Source organism: Myotis nattereri (assembly GCF_964212035.1).
Source record: "Myotis nattereri genome assembly, chromosome: 12".
Classification (NCBI taxonomy): Eukaryota; Metazoa; Chordata; class Mammalia; order Chiroptera; family Vespertilionidae; genus Myotis; species Myotis nattereri.
Genome location: NC_138087.1, coordinates 81,470,001 through 81,490,458, shown reverse-complemented (window position 1 = coordinate 81,490,458; position 20,458 = coordinate 81,470,001). Strand labels below are relative to the sequence as shown.

The 20,458-nt window shown below is 67.2% G+C and overlaps 1 protein-coding gene across 2 annotated transcripts in view; it reads right to left on the bottom strand.

The window, feature by feature from the left end:
* Positions 1 to 20,458, bottom strand: part of COL5A1 (collagen type V alpha 1 chain) — a gene marked incomplete at its 5' end in the record, with an annotated part of 97,334 nt that overhangs the window by 44,478 nt on the left and 32,398 nt on the right. For both annotated transcript variants that reach the window (XM_081104051.1, XM_081104052.1), the window contains 21 exons: positions 1,325 to 1,378; positions 1,974 to 2,018; positions 2,278 to 2,331; positions 2,931 to 2,975; positions 3,597 to 3,650; positions 3,878 to 3,922; positions 4,180 to 4,233; positions 5,371 to 5,424; positions 5,849 to 5,902; positions 6,694 to 6,747; positions 7,063 to 7,116; positions 7,822 to 7,878; positions 9,055 to 9,147; positions 9,972 to 10,046; positions 12,850 to 12,912; positions 13,086 to 13,127; positions 13,279 to 13,335; positions 13,476 to 13,649; positions 14,250 to 14,450; positions 15,177 to 15,314; positions 16,318 to 16,449. In XM_081104051.1, coding sequence (XP_080960177.1) covers positions 1,325 to 1,378; positions 1,974 to 2,018; positions 2,278 to 2,331; positions 2,931 to 2,975; positions 3,597 to 3,650; positions 3,878 to 3,922; positions 4,180 to 4,233; positions 5,371 to 5,424; positions 5,849 to 5,902; positions 6,694 to 6,747; positions 7,063 to 7,116; positions 7,822 to 7,878; positions 9,055 to 9,147; positions 9,972 to 10,046; positions 12,850 to 12,912; positions 13,086 to 13,127; positions 13,279 to 13,335; positions 13,476 to 13,649; positions 14,250 to 14,450; positions 15,177 to 15,314; positions 16,318 to 16,449 — 1,599 coding nt within the window. The remainder of the gene's footprint in view (positions 1 to 1,324; positions 1,379 to 1,973; positions 2,019 to 2,277; positions 2,332 to 2,930; positions 2,976 to 3,596; positions 3,651 to 3,877; positions 3,923 to 4,179; positions 4,234 to 5,370; positions 5,425 to 5,848; positions 5,903 to 6,693; positions 6,748 to 7,062; positions 7,117 to 7,821; positions 7,879 to 9,054; positions 9,148 to 9,971; positions 10,047 to 12,849; positions 12,913 to 13,085; positions 13,128 to 13,278; positions 13,336 to 13,475; positions 13,650 to 14,249; positions 14,451 to 15,176; positions 15,315 to 16,317; positions 16,450 to 20,458) is intronic.

The window sequence follows — 20,458 nt, the reverse complement described above, 5'->3', positions numbered from 1 at the left end:
GCCGACTGGCTCTGGGCAAGGGCTCCTTTAAAGGCCCTGTCTCCTCCCAGACTCCGAAGGGCTGGTGACTCCTGGGGACCCCAGTGCATTGCAGGGAGGGGGTTCCATGGCAGGAAGTGAGGAAAGTGGGGTTCGGGCCCAGTCCCCTCCCAGGCACCTCTCCTTCCTGCAGGGCCACGCGCCTGGCAGTTTCCCTGACACGTGGCAGGACACGCCCCACGGACGTGAACCACGGCAGGAAACGGACAGAACCTACAGTGGCGGCGACGCCTCCGGGGCCTCAGCGTTGGACGCTCGGCCACGGGGTGGGGTGGCTTCGCTTTGTTGTCATTTCATTTAGTTCCCTAATTTCCCACAACAAAACGTGCTACTTTATCACCAGAGGACGCAGCTGGGCGCGGGTGTAAGTTAAGGACGTAAATGGCACGTTGCAAAGCCGTCGTCACTTTCCACCTGAACGCGCAGGAGGCGGCCCGGGGCTCTTGTGAGGACGGTGAGGCTGGCACCTGCAGGCCCCGGTCCCGATGGGACAACCGGCGACCGGCGACCGGCCGGCCCAGCGACCTCCGCCGGCAGGTGGGAGCCACCGGGCGCTGCTCGCCCGCTAATCATGGACGCAAACGCCCTCGCTCGGTTTTTCACGGCGTCACTAAAGCACCGAGGACTCCGTGTCCGGAATAATTACGCGGCTCATCTTGTTTTCTGAAATGGGCTCTATGCACCCCCAACTGAATATTCCAAAAAAGACCAAAAAACCCCCCCAAAAACCCCCACCAGCGACTTACAGAGAGGGTGGTGGGCGCAGGAACACGGCTACTCCCACGCCGGGCCCCATGCATCACCCCCCCCCCCCGCCCCCACAGCCTGATCTGTCACCGACGCGCTATTTCTAGGCAGCACCGGTTTGGCTCCACAGCTGCGTGCTCGCACATTGCCTGCTCCCACCCACCACCCCTGCTGGGTGCGTGAGCCCTAAAAATACACTCGCACACGCCTCCCTCCTTTCCAACTCCGGGGACAGGCCCCTGCCTGCGCCAGCCCAGCCTCCGGAGGGAAGGCGGCGAGGCTGGGTCCCGACAGCCCGCGCACCCCCGACAGTAACCACGTTCCCACTCCTGCAGTCACCACCCCTCGTGGAGACACGTTCCGGAAAGCGTGTCCCAAGCCCAGTCCTCTGCAGCCATCCGGCTCGAGGTCTCCCGTGGGTCTTCGCCAAAGCAGGTGGGACCGTGAGTGACAGCCACGCACGTGGCCGGCCCGGAGCCTGGGTCCCAGCCCCCCTGGGCAGGGACGGGCATGAGGGTGCGGCGAGCAGGGTACTCACCGGGGGTCCGTCGGCGCCGGGCATTCCTGGGAGGCCGGGTTTACCCAGGGGGCCCTGGAACAAAGCAGACCCCGTGAGCCGGCGCCGGCTCCCAGCTGCCACCTGCCCTGCACGCCCCACGGGGACTTTCACCATTTCTGTCAAAGACCATTTGCTGAAAAGGATGCGCAGAAGCAATCCCCAGCCCGTCGGCTTGGAAGCCTCCAGCACATGGAGCACCGGCAAGGCCGGGTAGGCCTTCGCTGCCCCAGGGCCTTCGGTGTCGCAACGGGAACAAATGCCCGGCCAGGTGGGGGAGGGACCCCAGGTGGAGGCAGGCCCCCAGGTGGAGGCAGGCCCGGCCAGGTTCAAATTTAACGGGGCCCCCATATTTACTCTTGTTCCTAAATCTGGTCCCCTATACAGGGCTAGAGAGTGAATGAATGAATGAATGAATGAATAAATGAGAGAGTGAGAGAGTGAGAGAGTGAATTTATAAATCAGTGAACAAGAAGGACCCACACCTCTGGGCCTGTTGCTCTGAGCTTCCCCCACCCTGGGGAGGACAAAGGCTCGCATCCCGAGCTGGCAATGCCCCGCATGCCTCCCCGGCCTGGACCGCACCCCACAGGCAGGCGAGGGTGCCCTATGCCCAGCCCAGCCCACCTACCTTCTCTCCTGGGGGCCCGATGGCGCCCTGGGGGCCTGGCAGACCCTGGGAAGGGGAAGAGCAGGTGGAAAGGTCAGGAACTGGTGGCTGGGAACCTCCCCTCCTCCCCTCTCCTCCCCTCGCCCCCCTCCCCCCTCCCCCCTCCCCTCATCTCTCCTCCGGCACCGGCCCGGGTTCCAGGCCACCTCCAAGCTGCAGCCCCTTCGGGCGGCCAGCAGCACGGGCAGCTCAGTGGGGCTCGGGCCCAGGCACCACACTGAAGCCTGCGCCTCCCGCCGCCCCGAAACCCGCCCGACTCGCTTACCTGGGCACCTGGGTTGCCCTGCTGTCCGGGGGGGCCGGGCTCGCCCTGGGGACCCTGCAGGAAACCAAAGCAGAGGCACTGAAGGGGGCTCTGGAGGGTGGGCAGGGGGACTGCATCCCTTCTTTGGGGGGTCTGGGCCCCCCACTCCCGGCCTCCCGGCCTTCCAGTCTGTCTCATGCCCGACGCGAGCACCCAGGAGGCTGCCCACGGGAGAGGCTGGCGGCCCAGCGGCCGAGGGCGGCCCAGATGAGCGCCTGCAAGGCTCGCGACCTGGGGCCCCAGCACCCATTTGCTCTGAAACGCAAGCCAGACAGCCGGCAGGGGGCAGGTGAGAGCAACTGACCAGAAAATTCCCACCCTCCCGCCACACGGGGGGCATGAAGAGCGCCCCCGGCCAGCGCCCTGAGACCACACGCGGCGGGCGGGGCCCAGGGGTGCTCCTCACGCCCCCGCAGTGAGGAGGGACCCCCCACGCTGGGCTGACCGGCCCCCGGCTGGCGTGAGCTCTCCCGCGGGGCTGCCCACCTGGGCCCGGGCTGGGGCAGATCTCCTCCACACAGCCCGTCTGGTTTAGGGGTGACATCGCCCTGGCCTGGCTGTGCGCCCCGCCTGGGGACCCCGCGAGGCTGGGTGGCGGGGCCCCGGACACTTACCACGCTTCCCTTGGGGCCCGGCTGGCCGTCCATCCCCGTCACGCCCTGGAGGGGACGGAAGCGGAGACTGAATGTGGGCGAGGCGCCTCCGCGGGAAAGCCCGCTCCCCGCGCTCGGCCCGACCCGGCCCGCATGTCACAGGACGCACGTCCCTGGGGCAGGGGCAGCCCTGGCCCCAAAGCGACCCTAAGGTCTTGATGGGCGCGGGGTGCGGAGCTCCAGGCCCCGCGGGTGGGGGGCCGGCCCAGCATTCGCGGGAAGCAGGTGAGCCCAGGGCAGAGGGGCCGAGGAGGGTAGACGGGACGGGCCGGGCCGCCCTGGGGAAGCCGCCCTGGAACCACGGGCTTCCCCCTCCTTCTAGAACTTCCAGAAGCTGCTGGAAATGCTGTCCAGCAGGGAGCACGTGGCGTCCGGGTCTGTGTTCATACCAGCGCACGTGTGCGCGTGAGGACAGGGCTGTCACGCCGGCTGTCTCCGGGCCGCCACCCACCACCCACACCTGCCACCGGGGTCCTTTGGCCACAGGCACCCGACACCGGCTGCCCGCACACTGGCCCTGGGCGAGCGTGCCCGGCGGTCAGTGCGGTGAGCCGGCAGCCTGAACGCCCGAGGGGGCCGCAGGGAGGACGGGGTGGGCACAGACACACAGCAGGTGACAGGACTTACAGGAGGCCCCGGGGGGCCCGGAGGACCCTTCGGCCCCAGCAGACCGCGCGGCCCCTGCAAGAGGAGAGAGCGAAGGTGATTCGGACTCGGCCAGGGCTCCGCCTCGGCCCGCCCCCCACCGATCCTCCAGCCCCAGATCTGTTTCTGGGTCCCTGCTGAGCCCCTCGCTGTCGCTGCTCGAAGACGGTCCCCGATTCAGCCCGAGGGAGTCCCTCCTGCAGCTGTGCCCCCCCGTCCCGCCCCCCGTGGGGACACAGAATCCCACCCGGTCAGCCACTTACCGGTTCCCCGGGCAGCCCTCGGGGCCCGACTTCTCCGTCGTCACCCTGTGGGGAGCAGGGGCCAGGGATTAGGGAGGCTGGACGCTAAGGCCTGGACGCTAAGGCCTCGCCTGGGGACGCTTCAGCGCGTCCGGCCAGAACAGGATGCAGCGCCTGCCTCACGCGGCCCCTCCCCAGCTCCCCCGCGGTCCCGTCTGCCTCGCCCACGCAGTGTCCCTGCCACCGAGCAGTGTGCCACACGCACTCCTCCTGCCAGGCTCCGAGAGGGGCCGGCGGGGGCGGCGGGGCCCGCGGGTACCTACCCTGTCTCCGTCCTCTCCCGGCGGGCCCGGCGGGCCCGAGGGGCCAGGGTCACCCTGGAAGCCAAGCAGGGCCAGGTTAGCCACTGAGCGGGTGGCGCACGCCTGTCCCACCCCCCACACAGCCCCTCGTGGAGTCGGGGGGCTCTGCGGGAGACGTGGTGAGGCCTGGCCGGCTCCCCCGCAAAGGCTGACACCCGGGAACCAGCGTCTTGGGGGCAGCGGGCCGAGCAGCACCGGCTGAGCCGCAGCAGCCATCTCTCAGTGTCACCGAGTGTGACGGACGGACCCCACTGACCTTGTGTGCGCATGTGCATGTGTCTGTGTTCATATGTGTACGTGTGCATACGTGTGTGTGCATACGTGCATGTGCGTGTGTCTGTGTCCACGTGTGCGTGTGCATACGTACATGTGTGTGCATGTGTCTATGTGTGTGCATGCATGTGTGTATGCATACGTATATGTCTGTGTGTCTGTGTGTGCATGCATGTGCATGCATGCACACACGTGCCTGCATATCCAGAATGTGCTTAAATATAAAAGAGGCGTCATGCCCTAGCCGGGGTGGCTCAGTGGATAGAGCGCCGGCCTGTGGACTGAAGGGTCCCAGGTTGGATTCTGGTCAAGTTCACATGCCCGGGTTACATACGGGCTCAATCCCCACTAGGGGGCAGTGCAGGAGGCAGCCGATCAAAGATTCTCCCTCCTCATGGATGTCTCTCGCTCTCTCTCTGAAATCAATAAAGACATATTTAAATAAATAAATGAATGAAAGCGGCGCCATGTGTGAGAAAGGAGAGAAGCCCCCAGGGAGCCGCTCAGGGCGGCGTGCGGAGCCCACGCGGAGGGGCGCGGCCACGCCTCCCGCGCCGAGGCCCATCCACCAGAGGGTGATTTTCGGGAGGAGCTGCCCCGCCCGTGCGCCCGCCCCCTGCCGCCCCCCAGGACTGGGCCGCCGCGTCCCCATCACACGCCGGAGAAGATCCGCTCCTGGCGCCTCCACCAGCACAGCTTCACGCCGCGTTCATCGCCCCCAGGAGGCACCTGCAGCGGCCACGTTGGAATCGAGGGGACCCAGCCGCACCCCAGCAACCTGAGGCCGGGGGAAGGGCCTCCTGAGACACCGCCTGCCGCACGCAGGCCACCGGGACCTCGGGCTGGGCGCGTGCCCCCCACCCCCCCCCGGGCACTCACCCGGTGGCCCTTCTCTCCGGGCAGCCCTGCCAGCCCGTCGAAGCCGCGGTCGCCCTGCGGGAGGACAGAGGCTGCTCAGGGCCACGCCGCACAGGGACGCCGTCCGGGCAGCGTCCTGCGCCCAGGGCCCCGCATATCCCTGCCCTGGGTCTGCATCCCCGCCTCCTCTCCCCTCTTGTCCCAGGGCCACCCGCCGGCTCACCTCCCACACAAAAGCAGCAGATCTGCGCCCAAACCAACTGTCACACGTGCTCGTGAAATCCACCCGCCAACCCCGGGGGTCACAGTTCAATCGACTCCCGGTCAGGGCATATGCCTGGGCCCAGAGGGGCCCAAATAGAACCTCCCTCCCCCAGACCCTACCCATATGGGTGTGAGCATCGCTACTTGTCCCCATAATCCTGTTTGTCAGCCACGTCATCAGCACGAGGACAGCGAAGCCGTGGCCAGGACACGCGGGGCCGTGCGTGGCACCTACCTTGGGGCCAGTCTGGCCAGGCATCCCTCTCGCGCCGTCGCTGCCAGCCCGGCCCTGGACACAGGAGGCAAAGGGTTGGCACCGAGCGGTGGCTCCCGTGAAGCCGAGGGCAGTGCCCAGCCCGGGCAGCCAGAACCGGAGTCCGGCTGCTGGGCGCCTCCAGGGGGCTCTGCTCCTGGGCCTCGCCGTCCGGACTGCCCGCAGGGGCGATGCCACGTGCCCCTCTGTGCCTGGAGGTGATGGCATGAGGCGCAGGCGAGACCTCTCGGGGGAGAGGGACTAAGGGGCCAGGTCAGCCTGCGAGGCTGTCGGCCGAGACTCGGGGGAACGGGGCCCCGCCGTCCAGCCAGGGCAGTTCCTTCCAGCTGCTCAGAATTAAAGCTAAAGTCGGATGATCGGGCCTGGCCACGCGGCTCAGGGGCTGAGCACCAACCTGTGAACCAGGGGGTCCCGGAGCCATTCCCGGTCAGGGCACAGGCCACTCCCAGTGTGGGGCGTGCAGGAGGCAGCGATCAATGATTCACTCTCATCACTGATGTTTCTATATCTCTCTCCCTCTCCCTTCCTCTCTGAGTCAATCAAAGTATATTTTTAAAAATGTTTGTTAAACTAAATGCACACGCTCAGGACGGAGGCCAGAGGCCGGGGAGGCAGAGGCCGGCGAGTCCCGGGAGAAGCTCATGGGCTCGGCTCACCCGGGAGGGGGACCGGCAGGGAGACGGCCCCGCCCGGGACAGGAGGCAGCAGCTGGCTTCTGGCCCAGCCTGCTCGGTGGGCATGGAGGGCACACGGCTCGGACCCCCACCCCGTCGGTGCCCAGCCGGTCCGGGGCCAGAAACACTCACCCTTCTTCCAGGCTTTCCCGTTGGGCCGGGCGGGCCCTGCACCCCTCGGGGGCCCTGTCCGAGGTCAAAGGGCAAAGGTCAGTTCCTGTCCAGGCGTCTCAGAGACAAAAGCAAACTCCTGTCCCTGTGGCTCGTCCTCCTCGTGGCTCGCTCGAGGGCACCCACCCCGGGACAGGGCAGGGCCGGGCACGGAGCGCCGGCACCTCCCGCGCAGTCACCTGACTTCCGTTCCCCTCCCGCGTCCCAGCACGCGACAATCCCCACGGACCTCCTCGAAGACATGCCGCCTTCGGGGCACCCCCCCCCCCGAGTCACAGCCTCCCCCACCCGGAGACGCCCCTGCAAAGAGCCAGGCCGGGGGCCACGCACCTGCGGACCCATGTCGCCCGGCTCGCCCTTCAAGCCTCCGCTCCCGGGAGGGCCCTGTGGAGACACGGCTGGTTAGGAACGCGGCAGGTGAAGGCTGCGTGGCCGGGGCTGGGGCGCAGAAACGACTGGGGTCCCCCGTGGGCAGGGCTCCCCGTGAGGGCGGCGACCCAGCCCTGCCCGCCTGGGACAGAACCCGACCCCGCGGGCGGGGGTGAGGGCTCATTGCTGGGGTCTCCTCCTAGTTTTGAGGGAAACTGTGGACGGTGGGGGGACCAGAGCCACGGTGACCTTCAGGGTGAACTTGACCACGGGGCGCAGCCTGCGGCTTGGGCAGTGTGCGGACATCCCAGGGCCCGCAGCCAGGATGCCGGAGGGGGCGCCCGAGCCACGCGCACAGGAGGGCACTGAGTGCAAGGGGGGGGGGGCGGCAGCGGCCAGTCCCTCCCCCGGGGAATGGCGGTGGGACACGGAGCGTTTAAACCTCCGGGCAGTGCCCGGGGTCCCCTCTGCAGGCCCCGTGCCCCACACACTGCCCTCAGCTGAACCCCGAAAGGAAGAGGCCCAGAACGCGGGGCAAAGCCGCAGCCAGTGCCAGTGCCAGCGCCGAGGCTCCCCGGCCCCGGACCCACGCCCGCCCCGCCCGCCCAGGCCGCCCCCCACCAGCGCCCCTGAGTCAGCGTGGGTGACGGTGACGCTAAAAGGCGCCCTCTCCTCTCCCACCCTCGCCGCGTGCCCCCAGCTCCCCCGCTGGTGACTTACCACCGGGCCAGGCCTCCCAGTCAGACCCATGGGGCCGGCCGGGCCCCTCAGCGCCAACTGCAAGAGAAACAGGACCGGCTGAGCGAGGTGAGCGGCCGCCGGGGAGGGGCCGCCGGGGCAGGGGCTGCTCACTGGGAGGCGGTGGGAGGCAGCCCAGAACCCCCCCTCGGCTCCTCTGGGGCTCCAGCGCCAGCCACGATGACGGGAACAGAGGAGGGGGGTGGACCCAGGTGGGTGCCTTTCCCGCTTTGGGGAGGGGTTCCCTCCACCTGGGGTGCTCAGAGCCTCGCGCTGCCCTCCTTCCTGGCCCCCCAGCCCCCGCCCTCGGAGTGAGCTGGCAACACAGCCCCGCTGGGCCTGGGCGGCTGGGGAGTGTGTGTTTGCTACACGTGTGCCCGGGCTGGGCGGCTGGGGAGTGTGTTACACGTGTGCCCGAGCTGATAGCGTTTCATTCTGAGAGGCGGTCTGGCGCCCTCCAGTGGTTGGGGAGCCCTTCTGAGGGGAACTCAGTTCCAGAGGCAGCAGCTGGAGCCGCAGCCAGCAGACACCTGTGGGGGTGTCCTCCCGCCCACCCCCCGCGAGACCCCGTCCCACCCGCCCACCACGGGCGCACACCTGCCCCGCAGTCAGCCTGCCCGCCCCGTGCTGCCTGCGCCCACCCCACCCACGGAAGCTTTCCTGTGGGAGGAGGTTTTGTTTCAAAATCCTGCCAGCCCGTCGCCCCCTCTTGGCTCCAATTGCCAGGCACCAGGCGGCGCGGCCAGCAGGCAGGCGGGCGATGAGCCTTGCAGCCCGCTTGGTCACGCACCGCCCGGCATCCGCGGGCAGTTTATCCCCCGCGGCCACGCGATGCTCCCGCTGTCCCACAACTGCCCCCGCCCCCGTTCTGATCATCAGCGCCACCCGCTGGCTGGGGCCTGGGAGGCGGCTGGCAAGGCTGCTGAGCGGCGCCCAGCCCAGCGCACAGGGGGCGTCTCTCTCACTCCCGGCCTCATATCACAGGCTCAGCCCACTGACCAGCTAACGTGCAGAGGGGAGCGGTGAGGACAGGCTCCGCGGGACCCCAGGCCGAGCGAGGGGCTCTCGGAAGTGTCTGCCCATCGCAGGGCCACTCACCCGGGCCTGCTGAGAGGGCTGGCCCTCTGCCCCAGTGCCCCATGCCAGGTACCCCTCGCCACTCACCCAGGCCCCACCCCCAGGCCCCTCGCACTCCCCTGGGCCCCGCACACTCACCCGCGCCTGCTGCAGGATGGCTTGAGCCTGGGACTCCTGGGCTGAGACCATGGGGCCTTTGGAGCCGGCATCGCCTCCCCCTCCAAACCGGAACTGTGGGGTAAGACGGGGGTCACCAAGGGTGCTCTGATGGGGGTGCCACACTGGACCCCAGGGTTGGGCAGTGCCCGTCGGCCTCCGGGGTGAAGTCGAGCCTCACAGGTCTGGTTGGGCAGCTTCTACCCACCCCCCTACCCCGTGCACGCCGCCCTACTGTGCCGACTTCAGCCCAGGGCCTGCGGAGACCCTCCCCGTGCCCGGGAAGCCCTTCCTGGCACCGGTGGCGTCCACCCTGAGACCCCATGGCCCCAAGGTGCTACGAGGAAACGCCAAGGGCCCAGGCAGACGCCTGCACCGGGGAGGCCTCGCGAGGACGCCTCATTCCAGCGGGTGCCCTGAGCCGCGCCCAGCTGCCCCGGTATCAGACAGTCAGACAGACAGACAGTCAGAAGACCGATGTCCCGACCAACCACATACTCTCCCCGAGGCCTGGGCTCCCCATGAAGGAGATGCCCCATGACCTTCACCCACAAGGTCACGGGCAGGGCAAGCTCCCAGAGGGACCCGCTGGCAAACACGCCCACTCGGGGCCCAAGTGGTGACGGGGTGTCTGACCAGGCACAGCTTTCCTCCAGGGACCAGACTCCACCCCCTCTGGGGGGGCAGCCCTGGGAGCTCCTGGGGTCCACTCCTCTGCGAAGGTGCCCCCCCCGAGAGGAGCCTGCCTCTAGGACACGGTGCGCCCTGGCTTGGGCGAGTCTGTGGCCAGGAGATTGTCCCCCTCAGAAACAGAGCCCAGGGCCCCCTCCCCATCGACCGCGCACCCCCATCGACCACGCACCCCCATCAGCCGCGCCCCCACAAGTCGGGGTACTCACGGGCAGCATGAGCATGGTCCCAGGGGGGCCGGGCAGCCCGTCGGCCCCCGGAAGACCTGGTCGCCCAGGGGGACCCTGTGGACAGAGGGGCCGAGAGGGCCTGGTCAGAGTGCAGAGGGACGAGCTGGGCTGGGCGGCAGGCGGGTGGGAGCCACGGCCCAGCCGGAAACACGCGGGACAAGCACAGAGCAGTGCAAGGCCCCGAGCCGGAATATTCCAGAACCCCAGCCCAGAGAAGGGGCGTCGCTGTGGGGTCGGGATGAGGAAATGCTCCCGGGGGGAGGGATGAGGAAGGACGCGGTCCGGGCGGGTCCAGCGAGGCGACCCTCCAGGAGGGTCAGGGGTGGAGCTTCAGGGCGCCCACCCCCGAGCCACCCTTCCAGTCTCCGGCCCAAACCGGCGGCCGCCCCGCGGGAGCCGGCCGGCTGCTCAGAGCGGCCTCCTCTGCGCTCAGTGAGGGCCCGTCCGCCTGCTGACTGCCTGGGGTCACTCAGAGGAAGAGGGTCAACACGGCCACCTGCTCGGACCCAGGGAGCACCTGCTAGGACACAGGGAGCACCTGCTCAGACACACACGGAGCACCTGCACAGACACACGGGGAGCACCTGCTCGGACCTGGGCAGCACCTGCTCGGACCCGGGGAGCACCTGCTCGGACCCGGGGAGCACCTGCTCAGACACACGGGGAGCACCTGCTCAGACACACACGGAGCACCTGCTCAGACACACGGGGAGCACCTGCTCGGACACACACAGAGCATCTGCTCAGACACACGGGGAGCACCTGCTCAGACACAGGGAGCACCTACTCGGACACACGGGGAGCATCTGCTTGGACACAGGGAGCACCTGCTCAGACTCAGGGAGCACCTGCTCAGACACACACGGAGCACCTGCTCGGACACACGGGAGCACCTGCTCAGACACAGGGAGCATCTGCTCAGACACACGGGCAGCACCTGCTCGGACACACAGGAGCACCTGCTTGGACACACGGGAGCACCTGCTCAGACACACGGGGAGCACCTGCTCAGACACACGGGAGCACCTGCTCAGACACACGGGGAGCACCTGCTCAGACACACGGGAGCACCTGCTCAGACACACGGGGAGCACCTGCTCAGACACACGGGAGCACCTGCTCAGACTCAGGGAGCACCTGCTCAGACACACGGGAGCACCTGCTCAGACTCAGGGAGCACCTGCTCAGACTCAGGGAGCACCTGCTCGGACACACGGGAGCACCTGCTCGGACACACGGGAGCACTTGCTCAGACACACGGGGAGCACCTGCTCGGACACACGGGGAGCACCTGCTCAGACCCAGGGAGCACCTGCTCGGACACAGGGAGCACCTGCTCGGACACACGAGGAGCACCTACTCAGACACACGGGGAGCAACACTGAGGTTGAGAGAGATCAGTCATATCCGGCACAATGCACAGCGCATCACCCCATCCTACGTCTAAGAGAGAAAACAGCATCTGCAATGCCACGTGGCCCCTCTCTTTGACGTGTGGACTTCACCACGCTCATGGGTCCAACTGCTGACAGCTGTGGGAGGACCAGCACCACCCGTCTCCCGTGGGCCTTGGAGCGAGTGGGTAGACATGCCGCCCCACTGCAGCATTCAGGCCATGCGGCGGGAGAGCAGGCCCACCTGCTTGTCTGGAACTACGATGGCGGGGGGGGGGGGGGCGGGGGGGGCTGGGGAGGGGAGGATGCCAGCAAGACAGGGACCATGGGAGCCAGGCAGCCTATAGGTCAGCTGAGGCCACGAAGAACGAGCTGCCTACTCTGGGCCCCCAGAGCCACCGGCCAATACATACACACGCATGCACACATATACACACAGATTTACGCACATGCACACATATACATGCATGCACATATATACACACATGCACACAGATTTACACACATGCACGCACACGCGTACACAGAGTTATATACACACGTGCACCCACACACAGATGCACACACAAATGGCAGAGTCCTGCTCGAGGCCCCACCCAGGCGGGACGCTCAGCGGTCACCCGGCCACAGGGAGCGAGGGGAGCCTCCCTGTCCCAGCCGCGCTCAGCGGCTCCACCGTGGGCATCCGGCCAATCGCCCCGGGCGCCGCCCGCAGCCCGAGGGCCTGACAGGCAAAGCCCCGGCCTCCCTGCGGGGCAGCTTCCGGGCAGGCCTCCGGCACCTGCCCCCTGGGGGCGAACGCCCATTAGGGCGCACACACACGCTTCTCTCACCCGCGGCTTAGCCGCTGCCAGCTCTTCAGCCGCGGGCTCACCCGGCGGTTCATGTCCAGCACGGAAACCACCGGGAAAGGAAAAGATTGTAAAAGCCAAGCCGAGCCGCTGCCCACAAGCTGCAGTCCCGCAAAGCCCCGCTAGGTGTCAGGATGGAGCCGCGACCTCCTGGGCCCAGGCCTCATCTCCCCTGCAGGGACCCCGGGGTGCGGCCCTCGGCCCGGGGTGACCCCGGAACGCACCCATCTGCTCCCGAGAAGCCCCCTGGTTTCCAGGGCAGAAGGGGATCAGAGGGAATCGAGGCCGGGGCTCTCGGATGAGGAGGGTCCTGGCAGATCCGGGAGCCCTGAGCTCTGGCCCGGCAGCTGCGGGGTCGCTGTCATGCGGACGCAGGGCGGCCGGGCCCTCGCTGTGTCCTGACCGCACTGGCGGCCTCGGGGGGGCACGAGCCCCGGGCCAGAGCCGACCGCCCCTCCCCCGGGAGACTGGGCGCAGGAAGCGGGTGGCGTGAGAGGCTATGGGGCCAGGGCAACTGGGAGAAGGAAGTCGCGGTGGCAACGCCCGTCACAGAGCAGGGCACCCAGGGGCGCGCTGGGGAGCAAGGGACCCCGGAGCCGAGGCGGCCCTTACCCTTTCTCCAGGGTCGCCCACTTGGCCCGTGGGACCCATCGTCCCTGGAGGTCCCGGGAGGCCCTGGAATTAAATTAAAATCAGAGCAGAGTTCAGAGGCAGCACCCGTTCCCACGGGCCGGCCCCGGCATCGGCTCGAGGCGGCGAACCGTCTCTTCCGTCAGGAGTTTAAGGGGTGACCCTGATCGCCCACCCAGCACCTCCCACACGTCATGGAAATTAAAGGTGACACTCACCGCGGGGCCTTCGGGGCCTGGTGGCCCCTCCAAGAGCATGCCCTGGAAGAGACGGGACAGGGACGCGCTGAGACCCGGGAGCCCGGCTCTCCGAGGCCCCCCAGACCCTAACCCTGGCCCCCACAGACCCTGGTCCCCCCCGGACCCTGGCCCCCCGCGGACCAGAGAGACCAGGATAAGAAAACGTCCTTACGGGCTCGATGATGGCGGGCTCTCCCTTTTGACCTTTCTCGCCCCGCGGTCCGTCGATCTGGGGGTGAGAAGCGCAGACGGAGGGAATGGGAGGACAGGGACGGCGGAGGGGACAGTGAGGCCGTGATCACGCTCCCCCAGCAGGGCCACCCGGCTGTCACGCCCCGGAGGCCGCCGGAAGGGCCGCGCCGCACTCACCCCCTCGAAGATGGTGTCCTGGCTGGCGGGCATGCCCGGGCCGACCTCGGACGGGGGCAAGGTGGGGTCGTAGTAGGGGTCGTAGTAGCTCTCGCTCTCGTCCAGGTTCTTGATGGTTTCCTCCGTGAACTCGCCGTCCGGGTCCTCCTTCCCCTCCACCGGGGGCGGGGCCGGCTGGGGGCAGAGCGGGAGGGGCAGGGAGCCGCTGAGAGAGGCCCCTCCCTGCTGGGCCCGGGGCCTCGACCTGGGGCTCGGGGTCAGCGGCCTCCCAGGCCTGGCGCCTAACTCCTAGGGCAGCTCCTGGGGTCCCTGTTCTTCTGCGCCTCCTCACTCACCGCGGGCGCTGCCCCAGCCTCCCCGAGACCCCAGGCCACCTCGGCGGTGCCCTCAGGGCGCCACCACGGGTCTCAGGGTCTCGGGATAACATGACCCTAATCCCACGCCCGCGACACAGGGGTCTGCACCCAGGAGGACCAGCGTGTCCGCTCCGTGGCCGCCGAGAATGTGGCCAGCTACCTGCCACGCATCCAAACCGGAAGCCATCCTGGCGTCTATACACGCTTATGGCGGACAAAGCGTTAACTTTCCTGTGTGCCGGGCGGGCGCTGGGTCCCTCCCTGACCCGCCCCGGCCCCAGACCGGACACGGTCGGTCCGCCAGCACCTGTCCTCGCCCACCTCCGCCTGCACCGGACGCCGGGGAGAGGCCGAGAGAAGGACCCAGGGTCCTGACCTCCCGGCCCCGGCCGAGCCCACGCGCGAGAAAAGCAATTACGTTGGAGGCGTTGGCAGTGCCAGCCGTGCTGGTGGGCACCTCGGCCCCGAGGCCCTCGCCGTAGCTGTCCTCGTACGGGGACGGCGTGTAGTAGTCCTCGCTGGGGACGTAGTCGTAGTCCAGTGTGTCCGGGTCCTCCTTCCCGGCCCCCTCGCTGGTGTCGGGCACGGGAGGGGCCCCCGTGGGGGGCAGAGTCAGCTCCTGAGGGCGGGGAGAGGCAGGGCTGGGTCTTGGGGTTCCTCTGCCCCACAGCCTGGCCCATTCAGCCAAGACCCCCGTGGACTCTGGGTGCCGGGCCACCCCGGTCCCAGGAGGAGGCAGCCCAGCCAGGAGGATGCTGGGAATGGACCGCACGCTTGGAAAGGGTGAATTGTATCTCAGACCCTTGTCTTAGAAGTAAGAGAACGTGCCCTGGCTGGTGTGGCTCAGTGGATGGAGCGCCGGCCCGAGGACTGAAGGGTCTCGGGTTCGATTCCCGGTCAAGGGCACGTACCTCGGTTGCAGGCTCGATCCCCAGCCCCAGGCGGGGGTGTGCAGGAGGCAACCAATCGATGTGTGTCTCTCACATCAATGGTTCTCTCGTCTCTCCCTCTCTCTTACACTCTCTCTAAAAATCAATGGGAAACATCCTTGGGTGAAGAGTAACAAAAAAGTGAGAGAACGTTCCAGACAGAACAGGATCAGCCAGTCTCCCAGCACCTTGGGGAGGGGACGGTGCCCCTTCACCCCTCAGCCCGAGGTCACACGTCACAGCAGGCACCGCCTTCCAACACGCATCGCGTGGGGCCGGCACATGCGGCCAAGCCCCCACCCCCGCCTGCTGGGCGGCCCCACATTCCCTCTCACAGCTTCCTTCTCCCCCTCCCCCTCCCCCCTCCCCCTCCCCCCTTCCCCTTCCCCACCCCGGCCGCTGCCCGCCGGCCTCACCTCGGCAATCTCCGTGGTCTCCTTAGCGGCCTCCACGGGCTCCTTGGTGGCGGCGGGCTCCTTGCCGGGGTCGTCCGTGTCCTCGTAGTAGGGGTACTCGTAGTAGTAGGGCTCGCTGTCCCCGTCGCCCTCCGGGTACTGGGAGGAGACAGGCTCGTGAGGACGGAGGGGCCGTCAGGAGACCCTGCTCTCTCCACGCCGGGCTCGGCGGGAGGCGTGGACTCCATAGGCCATGCCCTCGTCCGGGCACGGACCCCCCGCGACGTGGGGAGCTGAGCCAGCCCCCGAGAGGCCCGGAGAGGAAACGGCCCAGGTCCCCTTCGGAGAAGACTGAGTCCCAAGAGGCCTAGTCGCTCTGACCCTTTAGAACCCGAGGGTCCGTCAACCAGCCAATCTAGGGCTCTGTCACCAGGAGGGAGGCCTCCCCGGCCACAGGGGGGAAGCCCCAGCCCCAGGACATTTGCACGGCAGGGACCAGGAGGCCTGGCCGCTGGGACTCCGCTGGGGGCACCGTCCAGCTGTGGGGGTTGGGCCCCGCAGCCTCCTGGGGCCTCGCCGTGTCTGGCAGGAGGTGGAAGGAGGGAGGCCGGGGGGGGGATGGAGGGCAGGACTGGGCGTGGGAGCTGAGCAGGGTTCTCGCTGGCAGCGGGGGAGGGACTGCCAGAAATGTTAACCAGGCGCCGCTGGGGTGTCAGGGCAGGAGGAGGCAAAGACGGACCCAGACCGCAGGGGTCACGGGACGGGACGCAGCTCCGGACACGGTCCTGAGACCCTCGAGACGACGCTGCTCCTCGGCGCGGCCACGCCGGGGTCCAGGGCCCATGGTTCGCAATGAGCCGCCCTCAGCGCCCCACGGACTCAGCCCGGGCACCTGCGGCACCTCTGCCCACTGACCCCTGCCCGGACACAGGCCCCCTTCCCAGACACAGGCCCCCTGCCCGGGCTGAGGGAACAAGAGACACCTTGCCATCTTGCTTGAAGCTTAGGGAGAGGGTTCGTGACACGCGTCCGGGGTGACTCGGTCATAGTCCTGCCTGGTGGGTTATTGACCATGGAGGTGCCACGCCCCCGAGTCTCCCCCTATCCCCCCGCCTGCCTGGCCCACTGCCCCCCACCACTACCAGCCCAGCTGCCAACTCACGTATTCGTCTGGGTTGGGGTCCTGGGACTGGGGGGTGTCGGGGACGGCCGTGTCGCAGTCGGGGCTGTAGTGCTCGCAGTAATCGTACGCCGCCCGGTGGTCCGAGACGAAGAGCAGTTGCTGGATGTCACCCTGGAAACGGACAGGAGCCCTGAACAAGCGGCTCAGGGGCCCCAGCGGGGACCCAGGAGACCAGCCCGTCCTCAGCCAGCCTTCCTCTCGGAGCTGCTGCCTCCAAACCACCCAACCAGGCTGTCTGCCCACCCATCTATCTGTTATCCACCCATCCGCCCAACAACCCGCCCACCCACCCACCACCCACCATCCACCACCCACCACCCACCATCCATCATCCACCATCCACCATCCATCTACCCATCCATCATCCATCATCCACCCTCCATCCACCATCCATCAACCATCCATCATCCATCCACCATCCATCATCCATTCATCATCCATCAACCATCCATCATCCATCATCCATCAACCATCCATCATCCATCCACCATCCACCATCCATCATCCATCATCCATTCATCATCCACCCACCATCCATCATCCATCATCCACCCACCATCCACCATACATCCACCATCCATCAACCATGCATCATCCATCCACCATCCATCATCCATTCATCATCCATCAACCATCCATCATCCATCCACCATCCATCATCCATTCATTATCCACCCACCATCCATCCACCATCCATCAACCATCCATCATCCATCAACCATCCATCATCCATCATCCATCAACCATCCATCATCCATCCACCATCCATCATCCATCCACTATCCATCATCCATCCACCATCCACCATCCATCTACCCATCCATCATCCATCATCCACCCTCCATCCACCATCCATCATCCATCCACCATCCATCCATCATCCATCCACCATCCATCCACCATCCATCATCCATCCACCATCTGTCATTCACCCTCCATCCATCATCCACCATCCACCATCCACCCACCATCCACCCACCACCCACCATCTGTCATCCACCCACCATCCATCATCCATCATCCATCCACCATCCATCATCCATCCACCATCTGTCATTCACCCTCCATCCATCATCCACCATCCACCATCCACCCACCATCCACCCACCACCCACCATCTGTCATCCACCCACCATCCATCATCCATCATCCATCCACCATCCATCCACCATCCACCATCCATCCACCATCCATCCATATATCCCTCCCTCCATCCATCCATCCACCACCCACCATCCATCCATATATCCCTCCCTCCTTCCATCCACCATCCATCCAGTAGCAATTCCTGAGCATCTCCCAAATGCTAGCCGCTGCTTCACACATAGGGGCACAGCCATGCCCAGAGCCGCGCTGCCTGGCGGCGCCCACTCCCCCTAACACCTCGGCCTTTCCTCGTGCCCCGTGGATGAGGTCAGACGCAACCCAGCCCGTGCATCCAGCAGGCTTTTCCTGAGGCCCCTCAAGCCCGGCCGCCCCTCTCTGGCCGGAGGCTGGGGCGGTTCCAGCGCCTGTGCCCCCTCCCCCATTCCGCTGGGTCCAGCCACAGGCACGTTCCACCCTGAAGGGCAGAGCTGGAAAGGCAATGCCACAGGCTCGACCCGAGGAGTGATGCCACCCTGCCCGTCAGAACCACAGGCCCAGCCAGGCGCCGGCCCTCCCGCCTCTCAGGTGGCGAAGGTGTGTGAGCCCTCCTCTGTGCCAGGAAGGCAGAGAGAGACGCAGGAGGACTAAGCGTGGCCCCTGGACGGCCCCCGGGGGTGTGGAGCAGGGCGCCCGGTGTGCACAGCTCTGCAGAGGGATCTGCACCCTCCCCGGCTGCCCCACTGGCCCAGAGGTGGGTGAAGTGGTGACTCAATGGCAGAATGGGGTGACGGTCCTGGAGTCCAGTAGGCCCATGAGCACCTGATTCCGGAGGCGCGCGGCCCAGCGCGGGTCCAAACCCCCAGTGAGGAGCCGGAGCGGGAACTCCGCAGGCAGAACCGGCTCGTGCGCTGGCTCTCCAGGCCCGACGCCTCCCTCCCACTCAGCCGTGGGGCCCTGCCTCTGGCCACGCACCGGGGGACCCTCCTTCCCCAGTGACGCTGACACAGCCCCGCAGCCCTCTGCCACCCAGCGCGGGCTCCTCCCTCTCAGGGACAGGGGGCGGGGGGGTGGGGGTGTAGGCTGGGCTGCCTGTGCTGCCCGGCCTGGGGCCCCACCATGGCACACGGGGATCGCAGCTCAGCACCTCACCTGTCTCCCCCCTGGCGCCCAACCCAGCGGCCCTGCTCAGCAAGGTCCTGGCATTCTCCACCTCCCGTGACTGTCAGAGCTGCCTCTCTCCTCCCCTCCCCCTCCCCTCCCCTTCCCCTCCCTCCCCTCCCTCCCCTCTTCTCCCACCAGATGTCAGGCTCCTGGCTCGCAGTTTCAACTCTCAGCAGAAGAGAACTTACGACAGGAACAGTGAATCAAAACCACACGTTTTTATTAAGCAACAGGACTTCTAGTTCACATTTCATCCAACTCAAATACAATATTTCCCCTCTCCCGGCAGCTTGGCATCTGCACGCGCGTTCTCACAGGCAGTCGGGAGGGAGAGGAGGCTCGGGGCGTCGGGGCAGCCGTGATGGGCACAGAAGAGGCACCGGGAGTGTGTGCCAGGTTGGGAGGCGTGCCCCCGATGGAGCAGCTGTCTGGCGAGGGGCCTGGACGCGTCCCGCACACCACGGTGCCCCCAGGCCGCGAGCCTCCGGAACGCAGGCTGTGCCTGATCCTACCTCTGACCCCAGGCCAGGCCCGCTAATCACTCAGCTCAGCTCTGATGCCAACCCCGTGATGCCCGCCGTGCCCAGCCCCTTGCTCAGGCAACGGCCAGTTTCTCCTTTGACACCACTGGTTTCCCGGCCAGGTCAGTAGGCTCGGCTGAGCCCTAGAAGCTTCTGCCACCGCGCCCGGCTCGTGACGGCACCCCGCTCTGCTGCCAGCCTCGATGCCCAGGCAGCCACCAGCGGCCCGTCTCCGGCCGCAGCCACCGGGCAGCCGAGAGCACCGGCTGCCGGACCCCAGGACACACACATCCTCGGCCTCGCTGAGCCAGGAGCATGTGGCTGAGGGAACCGCTTCTGCCTTTTCCGATAATGAGACGGCATCCAGCCCGCGGCTGCTGCGGGGAGGGGCGCGGGGGGTCACGGAGCTCGCGTTGGGAGCTTCGCCACCTCAGGGCCGTGGGCACAGAGGATGGACTTCCGTTTGCCCAAACCAGCTACCCCCAGCGCCTCCCAGCCTGGCACACACTCCCGGTGCCTCTTCTGTGCCCTTAATTCTGTGATCCCCTCCCGGCGACACCCGCCCCCCCATCCCACCCGCCTTCCCTGCCCAGCCGGCCAGTCCCTTGCGCCACTTCTGCGATTTTATAGCCTGATGTTAACTGAGCGCTCACACTCGGGGGGGTGGGGGGGGGCAGACGATGTGAGAAGACACTCGCTCCCGTTGGAGGTGGGGGGGGGGGGGTCGGCAAGCCTGCGGCCCCTGGAGCAACCCAGCCTCCAGCCGCCAGCGCACACGGCCGCCTCTGCAGGGACCAGGGACAGGGCAGACGGCGCAGCCCGGGGGCTCGAGGCCAGCACGCCTGGGCTTCCATCGCACCCAAGTGAAACTTCAGAGTGCTCCCCAGAGCACGGAGCCCGGGGGGCAGGGTACGGGGGAGGGGCACGCCGGGGGTGGCGGGGGGCGCTGAGGGAGGGAGAGCGGGCCGCACTGACTTCACACCTGACCGGCCGCCGAGCCCTGCTCCCACTCGTGTGGCCGAGCTCCTCACACCGACAGCCAGGCTGCGATGCTTTCATCGTGAGTCACCCCACGGAACAGCGAGGGCTCCCGCCAGGCGCGAGGTCATTTTTTCCATGGTCTTTGGAGAAGCGTGGAACCGGAGAGCGAGTCTGACTGTTAACGTGCGCGTTAAAGAAAGCTCTTCCTGCTGCCCCGGGCCCTCCGCCCGGGTCCGGCCTGCGGCCTGCGGCGCCCCCACGACCTGGCAGCCCGGCCCCATCCAATTCTCACCTGCACCTCCAGCTGCCGCCCCGTGTCGGGTCCGGGCTACTCACACCTGCGCTGGTGCAGCTGCAAAACGCCCCACGAG